The sequence below is a fragment of the Glandiceps talaboti genome, chromosome 15, assembly GCF_964340395.1.
Source record: "Glandiceps talaboti chromosome 15, keGlaTala1.1, whole genome shotgun sequence".
In the NCBI taxonomy this organism is placed as follows: domain Eukaryota; kingdom Metazoa; phylum Hemichordata; class Enteropneusta; family Spengelidae; genus Glandiceps; species Glandiceps talaboti.
The window spans coordinates 22,377,546-22,394,995 of record NC_135563.1 but is presented as its reverse complement, the minus strand read 5'-3'; the positions used below and the strand labels follow the sequence as shown (position 1 = coordinate 22,394,995).

Here is a 17,450-nt window from a genome sequence, read left to right as displayed (position 1 = left end):
CAGTAAAATCATCGAAGTGAATATTCTTAACAAGGTGGGTATTGGGTAACAGTGTGTATCATGACATGATGGCCACTTGAGAATAGAACAAAATATACAGTTTCAACAAGAAGAAACAGCTGTACTCAGAACTCCTTCATGCTTCTCATTTTCTTGCAGATTCTTAATTATGATCATTAAGCATATTTTTAAAATAATAATTAATTTATAAATACTCTCAAAATATTACTAGTGAATAAATATTACTATTATTCATTTGGCTTTGTGAAATATGATTACATGTAACTTAGGAGGGTCTTTTTTGCAGTGTGACTGAAGGATTCCCTCACACCAACTTTAATAATATCATATGAGGTGTAGCATGCAAGAACTAATATATGAGGTTTTTGTGAGGTGTGAAAGAAGAGGTCTCAATCGTCATAGCAATTTGATGAGTTGTATATTGAGCAAACACTGCATCATGTCAGTCTTGTGTGTTTAAGTTATTTTTCCTGGAACTCACTTGCAAGTCATACCCTCCTCCCTGAAATCTCAGTGATTACACCCCCCCCCCCCCCACTTTCTATTTATGTTTGTTGAAACTATAACAAGCAGAACAGTAAAAAACATTTAATTACAAATAAAGTCATTTCAATGAATGAGTAGTTGGCTCATTTGACTCTACTGCACTTTCAGTTCAAACCTACTGCCATGTCAGGGCTGATTTGGTTTGAATAAATTAACCAGGTCTGTACATAAAAATGGTGTTGATCAAACTTTGACAAACAATCAACACAGGTTTTCCAAGATACTTTATTTACCTCTTGTTTTAACATTAGAGTCTAGTAAAGAGCACATTGTGCAGTGCATGTCACCATTTTTGGAATTTAGAAATTTGATTTGGATTAAGGTAATTTAAATGACTTAATTGACGATGAAAACAATAAAATTCCAGTTTAATTCAGTTGAATGAACACACTACAAATAAAGATACATAGTTCTTACCTCAAAACTTATTGTACCATTGCTGTCTGTATCAAATGTATTGAACACATAGTGTGCATACTGACTTGATTCTGTAAGGGAACAAACACATAATGATATAATATTTAATATGTACAATCTTTATATGAAAGTCATAATGATGTACATACACCATGTTGATCTGTTTGTGGCAGTGGTACATACACACTGCCAATCTGTTTGTAGCAGTGGTAAATACACACTGACAATCTGTTTGTGGCAGTGGTACATACACCATGTCAATCTGTTTGTAGCAGTGGTAAATACACACTGACAATCTGTTTGTGGCAGTGGTACATACACCATGTGGATCTGTTTGTGGCAGTGGTACATACACCATGTCGATCTGTTTGTGGCAGTGGTACATACACCATGTCGATCTGTTTGTGGCAGTGGTACATACACCATGTGGATCTGTTTGTGGCAGTGGTAAATACACCATGTCGATCTGTTTGTGGCAGTGGTACATACACACTGCCAATCTGTTTGTGGCAGTGGTACATACACCATGTCGATCTGTTTGTGGCAGTGGTACATACACCATGTGGATCTGTTTGTGGCAGTGGTACATACACCATGTGGATCTGTTTGTGGCAGTGGTAAATACACCATGTCGATCTGTTTGTGGCAGTGGTACATACACCATGTCGATCTGTTTGTGGCAGTGGTACATACACCATGTGGATCTGTTTGTGGCAGTGGTACATACACCATGTCGATCTGTTTGTGGCAGTCGTACATACACCATGTCGATCTGTTTGTGGCAGTGGTAAATACACCATGTCGATCTGTTTGTGGCAGTGGTACATACACCATGTCGATCTGTTTGTGGCAGTGGTAAATACACCATGTCGATCTGTTTGTGGCAGTGGTACATACACACTGCCAATCTGTTTGTAGCAGTGGTAAATACACACTGACAATCTGTTTGTGGCAGTGGTAAATACACCATGTCGATCTGTTTGTGGCAGTGGTACATACACACTGCCAATCTGTTTGTAGCAGTGGTAAATACACACTGACAATCTGTTTGTGGCAGTGGTACATACACCATGTCGATCTGTTTGTGGCAGTGGTACATACACACTGCCAATCTGTTTGTGGCAGTGGTACATACACCATGTCAATCTGTTTGTGGCAGTGGTACATACACCATGTTGATCTGTTTGTGGCAGTGGTACATACACCATGTCGATCTGTTTGTGGCAGTGGTAAATACACCATGTCGATCTGTTTGTGGCAGTGGTAAATACACCATGTGGATCTGTTTGTGGCAGTGGTAAATACACCATGTCGATCTGTTTGTGGCAGTGGTAAATACACCATGTGGATCTGTTTGTGGCAGTGGTAAATACACCATGTCGATCTGTTTGTGGGAGTGGTACATACACACTGTCAATCTGTTTGTGGGAGTGGTAAATACACACTGTCAATCTGTTTGTGGGAGTGGTACATACACCATGTCGATCTGTTTGTGGGAGTGGTAAATACACCATGTCGATCTGTTTGTGGGAGTGGTAAATACACCATGTCGATCTGTTTGTGGGAGTGGTAAATACACACTGTCAATCTGTTTGTGGGAGTGGTAAATACACACTGTCAATCTGTTTGTGGGAGTGGTACATACACAAGGTCAATCTGTTTTTGGCAGTGGTAAATACACACTGTCAATCTGTTTGTGGGAGTGGTACATACACACTGTCAATCTGTTTGTGGCAGTGGTAAATACACCATGTCGATCTGTTTGTGGGAGTGGTAAATACACCATGTCGATCTGTTTGTGGGAGTGGTAAATACACACTGTCAATCTGTTTGTGGGAGTGGTACATACACACGGTCTGTGACAGTGAAAACAAAGTGCATGGTTTGTATGAATGATTAATATATAGAATTATAGAACAATACACTACCTGTAGTGTACTTTGTGTGTTGTGATATATGATGTTTATACATGTCTAAGTATACACAATATAATCTTGCCATAATTTCACAAAGGAACATTAATGGTACTTGAAATGCAGGTGAAGCTATATGTAGCTCATGGGCAATATGCAAGAATTTAGTACCATCTAAAAATTGAAATTGCAAATTTCGCAAGAATCTCTCATATTTTGCACAATCTCACCAGGTGCAAACCCTAACTATAATGATCATTCATACATATTCCCTGCCATATAGAACATTCACTCGACATAAAACTATTATAGCTAAATATAATAAAGCATAATCATTCTAATTTGATTTTTAGATTTTTATGTGTCATTGCTTGTACTAATCAAACTGTAGAATATTACCATCCCTTTTTTCCTTAGATTAAAATTGTGTGGGTATAATTATATTATTCCTAATATTTGTCTTCACTCAGTTGGAAAATACTAAGCAACATTGTCAGGTACTGTTTTGTCCCAACTCATCTTTGACTCGTAGTGGCAAGGCTCCTTATGTTACTCATAGTTTCCTTGGCTGAACAAAGAAAAATAATTGGAATATAAACATCATTGTATGTGATGTATTTTTTAGTTTTTTTTTACATCTCAAAATGAAATACTTGTAACTGTCCATTGTATAGATAGCACAGTACAATTGTACATATTTACAGGAGACAGGTATTTCCATGTCAACAATTGACCTACAGGGAAAATTTGAATGATCAAAGAATCAGACTATAACACATCAGCTAGACCCAGGTTGTATACTTGACACCAAATATTACAACCAAATTACCAAAGGGAATAGAAGCTCTTTTGAAGGAAGTTAAGTTGGTTTCCATGGTAGCCAAACGACGTCATCATTACAATGGTTTTGACAGTTTAATACTTTGTTACCATGACAATCTGTAGATGAGCAGTAAATCATTCGCAATACTTTTTCTAAAGGTTACATTTGTAAAAAAAACTAGTAACAGATGGAAGAAATATAACATAATGTATTGTACATTGTGGTGTCCTTAAAACGCAAATGCTGACTGAAAAGGATACAAATGGACATGCTTATAGTTCCTGCAGACAGCTGGTAAAATTTCCTTTACACCAATATAGATACTAGACAAATAAAAATGTCCCTGCTGGAATCATTCAGTTCACATCTGGGTTTTATTTAATGGTTATTTGTCATATTCTGGTTTATATACACTACTTATAAATAGCCAATAAGAAAATACATTGTAACATCCAAACATATGTGTTCACTTTTGGCACAAACTTAAAAAGTTTCCTTTTCAGAAATGATGATGTGAATAAAAATGCCCCAAGGAAAGTAATCAGAGAATTTTGGTTTTATAATTATGGTTATTTTTCTTATGGTCTGGTAAAGATGTCTGCGTTGTTAACATTTTTGAATTACTTATTCTACTGGTCGGATTTAATGACCAAATGAATGATATAGGTGTGGTATATTGATTGTCTACATAATACACATTGATAGCAAAATGACAGATACCTGGCCAGGTAGTAGAGAACATGTGACGAAGTTGATGGTACCTGGGTGAGTGAATAGTCTACATGGTTGTGTAATCAGATAGAGAATTACCTAAATGGCCGTTTACAAGGACTGATGACTTTTACTCAACACAGTTTCAAGTCAGCCTCATACCTAATGATGCATATCAACCATAGCTTGAATTCTGAGTAGCATTGGTTATAACAACCAATACATACAATATCATAGTATATATTATGGTATATATTATGGTATATATTATGGTATATTTTATGGTATATATTATGGTATATATTATGGTATATATTATGGTATATACATGTATTATGGTACAAATTATGGTATATATTATGGTATATATTATGGTATATATTATGGTATATATCATAGTATATATTATGGTATATATTATGGTATATATCATAGTATTTATTATGGTATATATTATGGTATATATTATGGTATATATCATGTATATATTATGGTATATATCATAGTATATATTATGGTATATATTATGGTATATATTATGGTATATATCATGTATTATGGTATATATTATGGTATATATTATGGTATCATAGTATATATTATGGTATATACATGTATTATGGTATATATTATGGTATATATTATGGTATCATAGTATATATTATGGTATATACATGTATTATGGTATATATTATGGTATATATTATGGTATATACTATATAACAGAACCCAATGATGCATGAGTACAAGTGTGGTGTACTTGATATTTGCACGAGTGCATGCAGTGTTTTCTGCGACAGTAATTGTACGTCATGAGAATAGTGAGTGAGAGTGCAGCAGAAAACACTGCAAGCATGAGTGCAAATACCCCTGAGCTCTCACACTGACACTCACATGGCATGAAGTTCTGTTAATTGTTCATCCAAAACAACAAATTTCCATCGCAAAATGACACTGTGTGATCACACGCTTTCATGTAGAACGAACGATCATGTGCTCATTTGCATAACATTTGTATGCAGGTATACAATAATGTTTACAGTTAGTGTAAATAGCACTAGTATGCACACACCGGTCCAAGTAATCTCTGGTACATACTGTAATAATACCACTAGTATGCACACACCGGTACATGTAATCTCTGGTACATATGTAATAATAATAATTATTATTATAATTAAAAACTTTATTACAGTTGTGTAGTCATGAGAACAACAAAAACATATCACAAAACAACTTAAGATATCACACATCTAAATACAAACAGATAAATATTATAGTGGGTAATCTAAAAAAAAAAAAAAAAAATGATTGTAAAACCCTTAGCCAATGGGCCTGAAACCCCACAAACCAAACATTACATATATAATATGACAATATTTGGATGGACTGTGTGTCATTGGTAATTGTACATATGTATGACATTAGACAGTGTGTTGTAATATGATGACTGTGGCTATATATTTATTGGACTTATAAAATAAGCCCTTTTTAGCATATTGTACATTTTAACATCTGATATTGTCATGATTGTCTTCATTTAACAAACATTAATTTTGATATCCCTGTACAACTACAACTACAAGTACAAGTGACTGACTTAAGGGGTCTAATTACTGCAGGTGGTGGGAAATACAAGTGACATAAGGGGTCTTGAGAAAATGGTGGGGAAAAACAAGTAAACTAAGGAGTCAACCACACTACATTTTGTCTGTATGAAATGTTAGGAAATTTGAAGAAAGTATTCAGGAACTGTAACTTTTAATCATGTAGATATATATAAAATACAATATTGATGTCATAGATTACTGAAAGATTTCCATTAAAAGTTAGTATAAATGAAAGTTTTAATAAAAATACTACATTCAAGGCAGACTACATTCAAGGCAGACTACTGTATCTGAACAGTAATTTCTTATGATTGTTTATTAATGTCATTTTCCAACCTAAATTAATTACTCAATATGAACACTTTCTGTATGTATTTTCCAACCTAAATTAATTACTTAATATGAACACTTTCTGTATGTATTTTCCAACCTAAATTAATTACTCAATATGAATACTTTCTGTATGTATTTTCCAACTTAAACTCAAAATGAACACTTTCTGTATGTATTTTCCAACCTAAATTAATTACTCAAAATGAACACTTTCTGTATGTATTTTCCAACCTAAATTAATTACTTAATATGAACACTTTCTGTATGTATTTTCCAACCTAAATTAATTACTTAATATGAACACTTTCTGTATGTATTTTCCAACTTAAACTCAAAATGAACACTTTCTGTAAGTATTTTCCAACCTAAATTAATTACTCAAAATGAACACTTTCTGTACGTATTTTCCAACCTAAATTCAATATGAACACTTCCTGTATTTTTTTTTCTTAAATCAATACAAATATAATCCAAGCAAAATGGGTTGTTTTTGTAAATTCTTTGAAATGATACAGCACCTGTGACATGCTAATAAAAATTACTTGTGAATCTGACCCTTTCTTAGCTACATCAACAGTCTCAGGAAACAGTGCAAATTTCCAACACTTCACGTAATACTTTCGGCTCTTTAACTCTCCCTCTATCAAACGTGCCGCTACTGTATCAGCTGGAATTATGCATGCACAGTATTAGAGTAATTGTTTTCTAGGACACCACCAATAATGGAGCTTAAATGGAATTTGTTAGTTTGCGGCTAGAAATTGAATTTCTGACACATCACTGGCGTTGTCATGGTAACATCAATATTACTATGACTACCATATGAATATTCAAGTTCAGGTGCATTAGTACATCTTGATTGCAATGAAATGTGGTTTCTGTAATAAACACCATATTTGACAAACCAGTTTGGTGTTTTGATTTTTAATACATCATATCAGACATTTTTGTAAATGTACAAGTTTTTAATACATCACGTGTGCAAAGAATATGATTTTAATTCATGTCTTAAATATCTATGAACTGATCAAGTACGATAATGAATTACATATAAATGTAATCACAGTTTTTCCTTATTTAGTTTTAATAGCTACTGATAAAAAAAAATTTGTTGGTTAGAGTCATTTATACTCTATATACTAGATTGGTGACCTGGACCATCAGGCAATGGAACACTGCAAAGATTTTCACTTAGTTCACTAATTTAAAGGGTTTTTTTTCACCTAGTATTTGTTCTTGAGATCTTTTTTCACATATTATACATATCTTGTTTCATATGACGTACAACTATTCACCTGTTGAACCAAATTGTACACAGAGTAAATACTATAATATTTTCTTGATTGAAACTGTTCTTTGATATTAATTGAGGCAGTAAATACTACTCTGGCAATCAAGGTCTCGATTTACTAAAATTATAGACACAAATTAAAACTATAGTTGTGACATATATAAAAAATAATCCTGGTACTGAATATAGCCATTGGTTTAACTGTACTCACATAAGGGTAGGAAGCATCTCTCATCTCCATGGCCTTCTAAGTAAACAAATATTTTGGGGACTTCCAATGTTTACATGATCTTGATCACAGGGTGATTCAAGTTAGATTTACACAACAGAGGAACCATAATCATCCACTTTTGTACTCTACCACATCGAACAACTGCAGTACATCCAGTTTAAATTGTGTCCATCTTTGATATTAAAACTTAACCTTGATTGCCAGAGTAGTAACCAAAATGTAACTGAGATCTCTAAAGTATTTTCCTAGCATTAAAGAATATCACTATAATGTACGTGACAATTGTGCTCTCAGTCATTTTGAAATCCCACAAGTATAGCAATGCTCTTAAAATTGTTTCAACCAAATTCACACAACATGAAAGTATGAAAGCAATGTTCACGGAAGCTTTTGACTAGAATCTCAAGCCAACAACAATGTTAATAATAAGAGCCTGCTACATTGTATCGATATAATTGGAATATGTAGGTAGAAGTAAATGATTGGTAACTTGAGTAAAGGTATGTATCAGATTCATAAATTCACAAAGCCTTCCTGTTCTTTACTATATCCTTCCAGCACTGACATTTGACCCCCCTTACAAAGGCTACTGCTGTGAAATATATGTGAGTCAGTTGTAACCTACTTAGTTGAAACCTGCATGGAGAGTGCACGGTGTAATGTATCTTTTATAACCACTAATAAAAGATGTCTGTAGAATACAACTTTTCTTGATTACTTTGATTGCAACTCAAGACTAGTACCAACTAATGCTAAACTTTAAGGTTGTTGTATGGGCTAGGACGACAGTAGTCTGTATTCAGACGCAGATTATATCCTGTCGTATTCCTAAAAAATGTTCTGAAATATGTTTTATTTAAATACTAGTTCTGTGCAAATACATAACCTACAACATACAATCTAATAGTCAGCATGTACAATGCACATACAGAACACACGCGCTACTCACTAAGGCTTCGAACACATAAAAATATAATCTAGTATCTGTACTATCTCCTCAAATGCCCCCCAGGTTAACCAGGCATCTGAGTTTAAGACATTTCAATAAATGAGGGCGCTCATGAATATTCATAGAAATGAAAGTCCAGTGGATTAGAACTGTCATCTTGACTTCATGGAACGTCCAATGCATACCATGTTATGTTTAATTTTGTTAATTTCAACGACAATAGTATTAAAGATAAATTACAAAAAAAGTCAAGACAACTGTCGACAGTCTAGGACGACAGTTAATTTTTTTAGTTTACCAATAAATAAAACTCTGTAAATCTATCTTTAATAAATGTATTGGGATGAACATTTAAAGTAAGATCTAGCCAGGGGCAAACAGGAAATGTACAAGTAAAACAACTATTTATAAGAATGACTGAATATTTACAATTGACATTTGCTGGTGAGATGTCTGCATTGTATGATGATTTATGTCCAGGTCTAAAATACAATTGACTGAACCAATACCCTGGATGTTTTTGCAGTAACGTTAAAGTGGGCCCATGCGCAGTCTTAATCTGTTCTGTTTACAATAAACACAAAACAAATAAATACAGAAGGATGTCAACAACAAAGAAATATATTTCTCAATATCAACACTCCCAAACATGATTGACAATTAACTATAATGAAATACTGATATTAATGTATCCATTCAATGAAAACTATATATGGCAGAGTTAATTTTCCTTCCTTTGGTTTCATATCAACCCCACATCCCCTGGGACATCTCTGGACCACCTGTGGTCAGCTTTACTATTACATGTTACTCAATTTTGGGATATCCCTGGACCACCTGTGGTCATCTTACTATTACATGTTACTCAATTTTGGGATATCCCTGGACCACCTGTGGTTAGCTTACAATGTTATTCAACTTGTTCAAAAACATCTATCAAACCTATCTGTATTATAAAGAAAACACACACTTGCAAAGAAATTCTGATGTTTATTAAAATTTGAACCTAATATTAAAGAAACTATTATTGATAACATTGACTAATATTACTGATGAAGTCAGTGGGTAGTATATTGAAAGATTTATATGTTCAGACAAAATATACATCGCCTAAATTTCATGAACAAAATGCTATTTCATTTTTATTAATATTATCTATTATCAGCTCTACATATTAGAAATATGAACTTTACTGATATTCAAAATACAACAATTTGTCATCCATTTATGACCTTGACCTTCTTTGTTAACAAATGTACCTTATTGTGTATATTTTTAGGACATGTCACCATTATATCAACATACAGTAAATAATTGAAACTAAGCAGTGATGCCAGCTGTTACATTGGCCATTGTTATACTGCATCATAGGTAGCATCTATGACACCATTCTTAAACTAGGTGTTTAAACAAGAATTATAAACTATAAATTACTGCCCCAATATGAGTGTTTTTGTTTGCCAGAAGATCAGATTGTAATCTGCTGGACACAAGGAGAGACGTTCCAATCTAAAATAATGGCAAGATTGCATTGTGTTTATTTGGCATGTTATACAGTTGATTTTAGGATAGGATATTTTCATCATCATCATCATCATCATCATCATCATCATCATCATCATCATCATCATCATCATCATCATCCTCATCATCAGCACCACCACCATCACCCCCACCCACCCACCCACCATCACCATCACCACCACCACCACCACCACCACATCATCATCATCATCATCATCATCATCATCATCATCATCATCATCATCATCATCATCATCATCATCATCATCATCATCATCATCATCATCAACATCATCATCATCATCATCATCATCATCATCATCATCATCATCATCATCATCATCATATTTACTTGGTAGTATTGTGTATGTGTGAGTAAAGTACTATGCAATATATTTTGTAGTACAATATCACTTACCTCCCTGAGGAAAAAATTGAGAATAAATTTCTTTAAAAGTTTCTTCATTTACTATTCCTGTTGGGCATTCCTACAGAAAGATAACATAGAAGATAATCACAAATTAATAACGTATCAAAAAGAAACTGTCAGTAAAAGCTTCTGGTCAGTTGAGAATTACCTTTATGTAAAAATATTACCACCCACAGCCAGCTGTTACTTAATTTAGAAATTAAGCATGGAAAATCAAACTATTCAGAAACTAAAACCTTCTTTGTGAAAAAACTGTACAGTTGTGAAACCTACTCAGCACCAGTTTACAAGCATTCTATGTATCCATTATAATTCATTGAAATGGTTTTGATGGTACAACTTTTTGATCTAACATACATCACAGAGACACTTCACAATTCCTTGCACTTCACATTTTAATGTCAACACTTAATTATCTGAGCTATACAAATTATTCTATGGTTAATATTTGTTGATTGTACAATTCAAAAGAAAGTTTCTGATGTCAAAGTGCTGGTTTAAATTTACCAGCTATATGAACAATTCTGTTATTTGGAGCAACAATTCATGATAAAACTACAGTGTATTTTAGAATGTTGTTCATGTTTTTACCCACCTCACAGAGCATTTGTTTAATCCAACATAAACTGACTTATCTCAACAACAAAGTATTTTTCAATTAACACAGTTCAAAGACTTTTGCATAATTCTAACAATAAACATTCAACTTTTTCTTAGTATCTACAGTACGGCATTCAACAAACTTGTTTTAGTATAAAGTGGAATAACTTCAAGATATTTTAATTTCACATGAAACAAAAGTAATCTTAGTTACAAAAGTAACCTAGAAGTTACAGACTATACTACTTTTAACATGTACACTTGTAGCTATATGGTGTATATTATAGAACTATATAAAGATTTGTACAATGTACTTTTCACAATTTGTACAGAGTGTGTCCCTTAATTACATATACATGTATGCATTCAGAGAGGACGAGTGATCATTGGAACTATGTAATTCTAGGCAGGACTAGGAAATAACAATTTTGTATTCATAAGACTGAGTCTAATGGCAATGGTTTAATAGTTGATTTACGAGAAGCAATTAATATGATTTATACAAATACAATCATTTAGTTTTTAGAATGCTGATCTATGGATGAAAGATATGTTGATGCTATTGTCATTAATTGGACATTTTATTTACTACATAATTCATTTATCATCAACCGTTTGAGGACTTCTGTATGAGTGACTGCTGCTTTCATGGAAAGATTCCAATATTGGCATTATAATAACTCCTATCTTCAGGCACAGAAAAATCCATTTCACCCATTACCACCACATTAATAAAGTATGGGGGGGGGGGAGTGGTGTATATGTGCGTGTGTGGGGGTGGGGGGTGGGGGTGGTGGTGGTTGAGTGTGTCTTTTAGGAAGGCTTGTTCCAACTTGCTACATAAATATAATGTAGCAAATATTTCATGTGTTACTTATTATGCAACATTTTCCATGTTTTGAATTAATGTGCATCATCATCATCATCATCATCATCATCATCATCATCATAATCATCTGTACTTAGTATTCATGATTGATGGTATTGATGAAATACTAAAACTTTATCTGGTTATTACATATAATTCCAGTTGTGTCATAATTATACGATTTTGTCTACACTTTTTAAAACTTCCAGACACAATTTGTCTGCAATTCAGAGCTAATTTTTTATACTGTAATTTATATGTCCGATGAAATATAATCATGAGTCAGTATGTGATAACATGACTTGCATGTAGTAATTGGTTGGCACAATGTAGGTAAAATCAGATTTCAGTTTACACAAGGTTCACCACTACCCCCACATAAAGGGTCAATTTGATAAAATGTATGTCTATTAGAACACACATGGTTCTCCACCACTACCCCCACATAAAGGGTCAATTTGATAAAATGTATGTCTATTAGAACACACACATGGTTCTCCACCACTACCCCCACATAAAGGGTCAATTTGATAAAATGTATGTCCATTAGAACACACATGGTTCTCCACCACTACCCCCACATAAAGCGTCAATTTGATAAAATGTATGTCTATTAGAACACACATGGTTCTCCACCACTACCCCCACATAAAGGGTCAATTTGATAAAATGTATGTCCATTAGAACACACATGGTTCTCCACCACTACCCCCACATAAAGGGTCAATTTGATAAAATATATGTCTATTAGAACACACATGGTTCTCCACCACTACCCCCACATAAAGGGTCAATTTGATAAAATATATGTCTATTAGAACACACATGGTTCTCCACCACTACCCCCACATAAAGGGTCAATTTGATAAAATGTATGTCTATTAGAACACACACATGGTTCTCCACCACTACCCCCACATAAAGGGTCAATTTGATAAAATGTATGTCTATTAGAACATACATGGTTCTCCACCACTACCCCCACATAAAGGGTCAATTTGATAAAATGTATGTCCATTAGAACACACATGGTTCTCCACCACTACCCCCACATAAAGGGTCAATTTGATAAAATATATGTCTATTAGAACACACATGGTTCTCCACCACTACCCCCACATAAAGGGTCAATTTGATAAAATGTATGTCTATTAGAACACACACATGGTTCTTCACCACTACCCCCACATAAAGGGTCAATTTGATAAAATGTATGTCCATTAGAACACACATGGTTCTCCACCACTACCCCCACATAAAGGGTCAATTTGATAAAATGTATGTCCATTAGAACACACATGGTTCTCCACCACTACCCCCACATAAAGGGTCAATTTGATAAAATGTATGTCTATTAGAACATACATGGTTCTCCACCACTACCCCCACATAAAGGGTCAATTTGATAAAATGTATGTCCATTAGAACACACATGGTTCTCCACCACTACCCCCACATAAAGGGTCAATTTGATAAAATATATGTCTATTAGAACACACATGGTTCTCCACCACTACCCCCACATAAAGGGTCAATTTGATAAAATGTATGTCCATTAGAACACACATGGTTCTCCACCACTACCCCCACATAAAGGGTCAATTTGATAAAATGTATGTCTATTAGAACACACATGGTTCTCCACCACTACCCCCAAAAATATATGTCTCATATAAATAAGAACAGGTTTTCTTTTCTCAGACATTTAAGTGTTATTATTTGAAATCCCTCAATTATGTACGAATTCGATAAATGTTTGTCTTAACCATGTTTTCTCTTTCTCTTAAGGGTGTTATTGTTTGGAATATAACTTCAATATATTTCCCTCTCTGTTTGTTTCTCTGATGCTCTTGGTACAAAAGATGTCTAGAAAACGACTTATTTTCAAGCAGATAATATTCCCACTTTCCGTTATTTGGGCTTCTAAATCCTAAGCACAATTACAGTCTTCCTTGGCTTTTATTAAGAAATTTCCACAACTTCCCTGTTATTTGATATGTTTACACTACCAATCATCCTTGGGCTAGGCATTATCATTGCAAATTAACTTTTAATTTCCTTAGTAGGAATCAAATGGGTCTAAACCAATAAAGTGAGATGAATCGATATTAAGTGGTAACACAATAAAATAAAATGCACATTCTATATTCTGCCTGATTTTGATTCACGTAAGTTACATTGTGTTAACGAAACCAAATCCGAATGAATGAACTTTTAAAAGACTGATGCTGAATGAATAAGCAGTTTCTCAACCAAATACTCTGAAGAATACTTTTGCAGTCATTACCTTTCAATAAAATAGTTCAATAAAGAAATCCGCAATCAGTAATTGAATGAAATTAAATTGAATTCCCAGGTTGCCATTTTGTTCCAATTTAATTACTGTCTCGCATCCTTGATGTGTACTCAAATCAGCAAATCATTTGTAACAGCATTGTTGTACAAACACAGATACAATTTGTGACCAAAATAAACATTGGTATACATAAAATTCATATAGTATGGCTATGAAGCCATGTGTTGACATGAGTCAAAAACATCACTTAAACCCAAGCTTAAGACCTAATGGTCATCTAAATATTAAGTACAGAGAACAAAGTTTAACACATTGTATAATTGTATTCAAAGTCAGTTAGTGCCACGAGGTAAAGATAGAATAAAATAGCTTTCAAATTGTTTTCATTATAATATAAATAAAAATCTGTAAACCTGATGTTAGTCATTTCTGGACATAGAAAAATATGACATGTCACGAGACTGTTCACTTTAATAATTTGATTTACAAGCAAATATGCTACACATTTGGTAATGGCTCATTGTATTACACTCCTGCTGATGCTGACAAGAAGTCAAAATTTGTGATACTCTTCCAAAATATTTAGACTCTTTGCATATAGTAATGTTCATTCACTACTTAGTCTTGTAGATTATTCTTCACATGAAATATTTATAATCTGGACTACATTCTTTCCATAAAATGTAGTAGTAGATGAATATTGTCAGTAATAATTGCTAAAGTAAGAGTCATCACGACAGAAATTAGACTATTAATATAAACACTTTAAAAATGCTTTTACATGAATAAAAAGATTAAATTCTTACATCGAAGACAAAGTTGTACATTAAGTTGGGTCACACATGTTAAATGCGATTGAGAAAATACTTAACATTTAAACCATTTCCTTAGTAGCTACATAAAGTATGTTTATAATATTACATGTTGCCTGACTGTATTTTATGCTTTCAACAGCATGTTGTAAGCTATTAAAATTAATTTAATCAAGGAGGCACACAAAGCAGAAACAATTAACCTTAGACACCTGAAGGCTGTACATTTTCCACGAAATCATTAAATGAATGTGGGATAAGAGTTTTAAAAAAACTGATGGCCATTTTGTGGTTGACTGTATTTCAGTTTTGTGTCATATCAAATTTGGTTGGAATTCATTTCATATGCAAGTTTCAGCAATGTGAGATTTTTCCAGAAACAATCTCATTAAGGAATTGGTAGTGAATCAAATCAATACGGTGTATCACAAGGTGGTCAATTTTCTACCAGAGGTTCCTGCCCAAACCCTTCAAGTTTAAAAGGTTAAGTGTCAAAATTAGTCTAGAGGCTATCTGTGGCTTCAAATCCCTTCTCACATCTAGCTTGAAGAGATTCTGAGATGATATTTTAAATTTAAATGAAGCTATCCACACAGTCATTAACATCATGTCTTTGTTAATCAATCACAGAATTCTGTCCAATTATAAGTAAGTATTTATTGGAGGCAGTTCAGTATGCTACTATAATATACATTGTTTTATATCATTCTAACAGTTGAGAGTTTATTATTTGCATGAACAACTTTTAGTTCATGATTTCTCATTGAGTTTAAGATGAAGAGAGCTCTTGAGATTTGAAACCACAGATCGCATCTAGACTAGGCCAAAATTTAAACTTAACAGCATTGCAGTGTCCAAAACACTGTAATGAAACACACCCAGAGATAATGTCTACATACTGACTAAATTATGAGTGTCGGACTACACATGGAGTTAATGAAGTTTAATCATACCATTGTAACTTGATATCATTATTATTCATTTCGTATAGGAAACATCTGATCTGCAACCCAAGTCAAAATAGTTATTTTCAATCTACACAACCAAAATAACTCTTTGTTGTCGCTTTGTTTATAGTCCCCTGTCACTGCAAACTGTTGATGGCAGGATTATACCTAATAAATTGACGTCTTAATACCACTGTGTAATGAGGATGGAAACATTATTAAATTGAATGATGATGTTGTTATTACCTATATTGTAAGGCACTATATATGATTTAGTGTTTTTGTTAGGGTGGTAATTAAGTATGTGTAAAATCTATCAACACCATATTGTTGGTGCTTTTTCACTTGTCAATGGTAATTTGTGTCACAGAACAGTGACAAATAGTGATATATAATGCAATGTTGTTGTTAAGGGTAGTATAAATTACTTCCCTCACATATTTTACCAGGATCAGATGCCTCACTAAAATTTGGGTTTGGAAATTTTACCAGATTTCTCCTTTCAGTTACTAGGTTGTGTTGTCTGTAGGACTGACATGTCTGTCACAGTATACATGAATATGCACATAGTATATAGTTGGTTCTTCAGGTGCAGGTAATGTTGAACATACCAATAACAGTGAATGGCTTAGGTCAAAAAGGAAATAAAAGGTGCATTACCATGCACACATAAGGTAGTAAAAAACCCTTGACCAGCTCTTAATCAGATAAATCTTAATAAGTTTTGTTCTGCAAAGGAGGTAAAAATTCATTAACTGGCAACTTTTATGTTTTCTCTGTCTCACTTCTGATTTAATACCATGACAACATTTCATGACACAATCACATGAAATATGTAAAGTTTGGTTTATCAGGTTCCAATTACTGCTTTTATCAATTTTTTCTGAAATGAAATTTTCTAGTCCTACAAGGGTAACATTGCAATAAAACCCGCTGTGATTTTCTGATTACTTACATTTTATTTCAATACTGTAACTTCTCATGATTGAAATACGATATGGAAGCAAACTTTAACCATTCAAGTAAATTCGACATAACGAGTACTTTCCCTTTAAAAAGTTCTATTTTGTGTCTGTCTTTACTGATTGCAAAAAGATCAAGTCTGCTTAAAAGTGGTTTAGTTTTCA

The 17,450-nt window shown here is 33.4% G+C and overlaps 1 protein-coding gene across 4 annotated transcripts in view; it reads right to left on the bottom strand.

The window, feature by feature from the left end:
- Positions 1 to 17,450, bottom strand: part of LOC144446149 (calsenilin-like) — a 156,866-nt gene that overhangs the window by 16,535 nt on the left and 122,881 nt on the right. For all 4 annotated transcript variants that reach the window (XM_078135872.1, XM_078135873.1, XM_078135871.1 and 1 more), the window contains 2 exons: positions 10,789 to 10,858; positions 985 to 1,055 (listed from right to left, as the gene is read on the bottom strand). In XM_078135872.1, the coding sequence (XP_077991998.1) occupies positions 985 to 1,055; positions 10,789 to 10,858 (141 nt within the window). The remainder of the gene's footprint in view (positions 1 to 984; positions 1,056 to 10,788; positions 10,859 to 17,450) is intronic.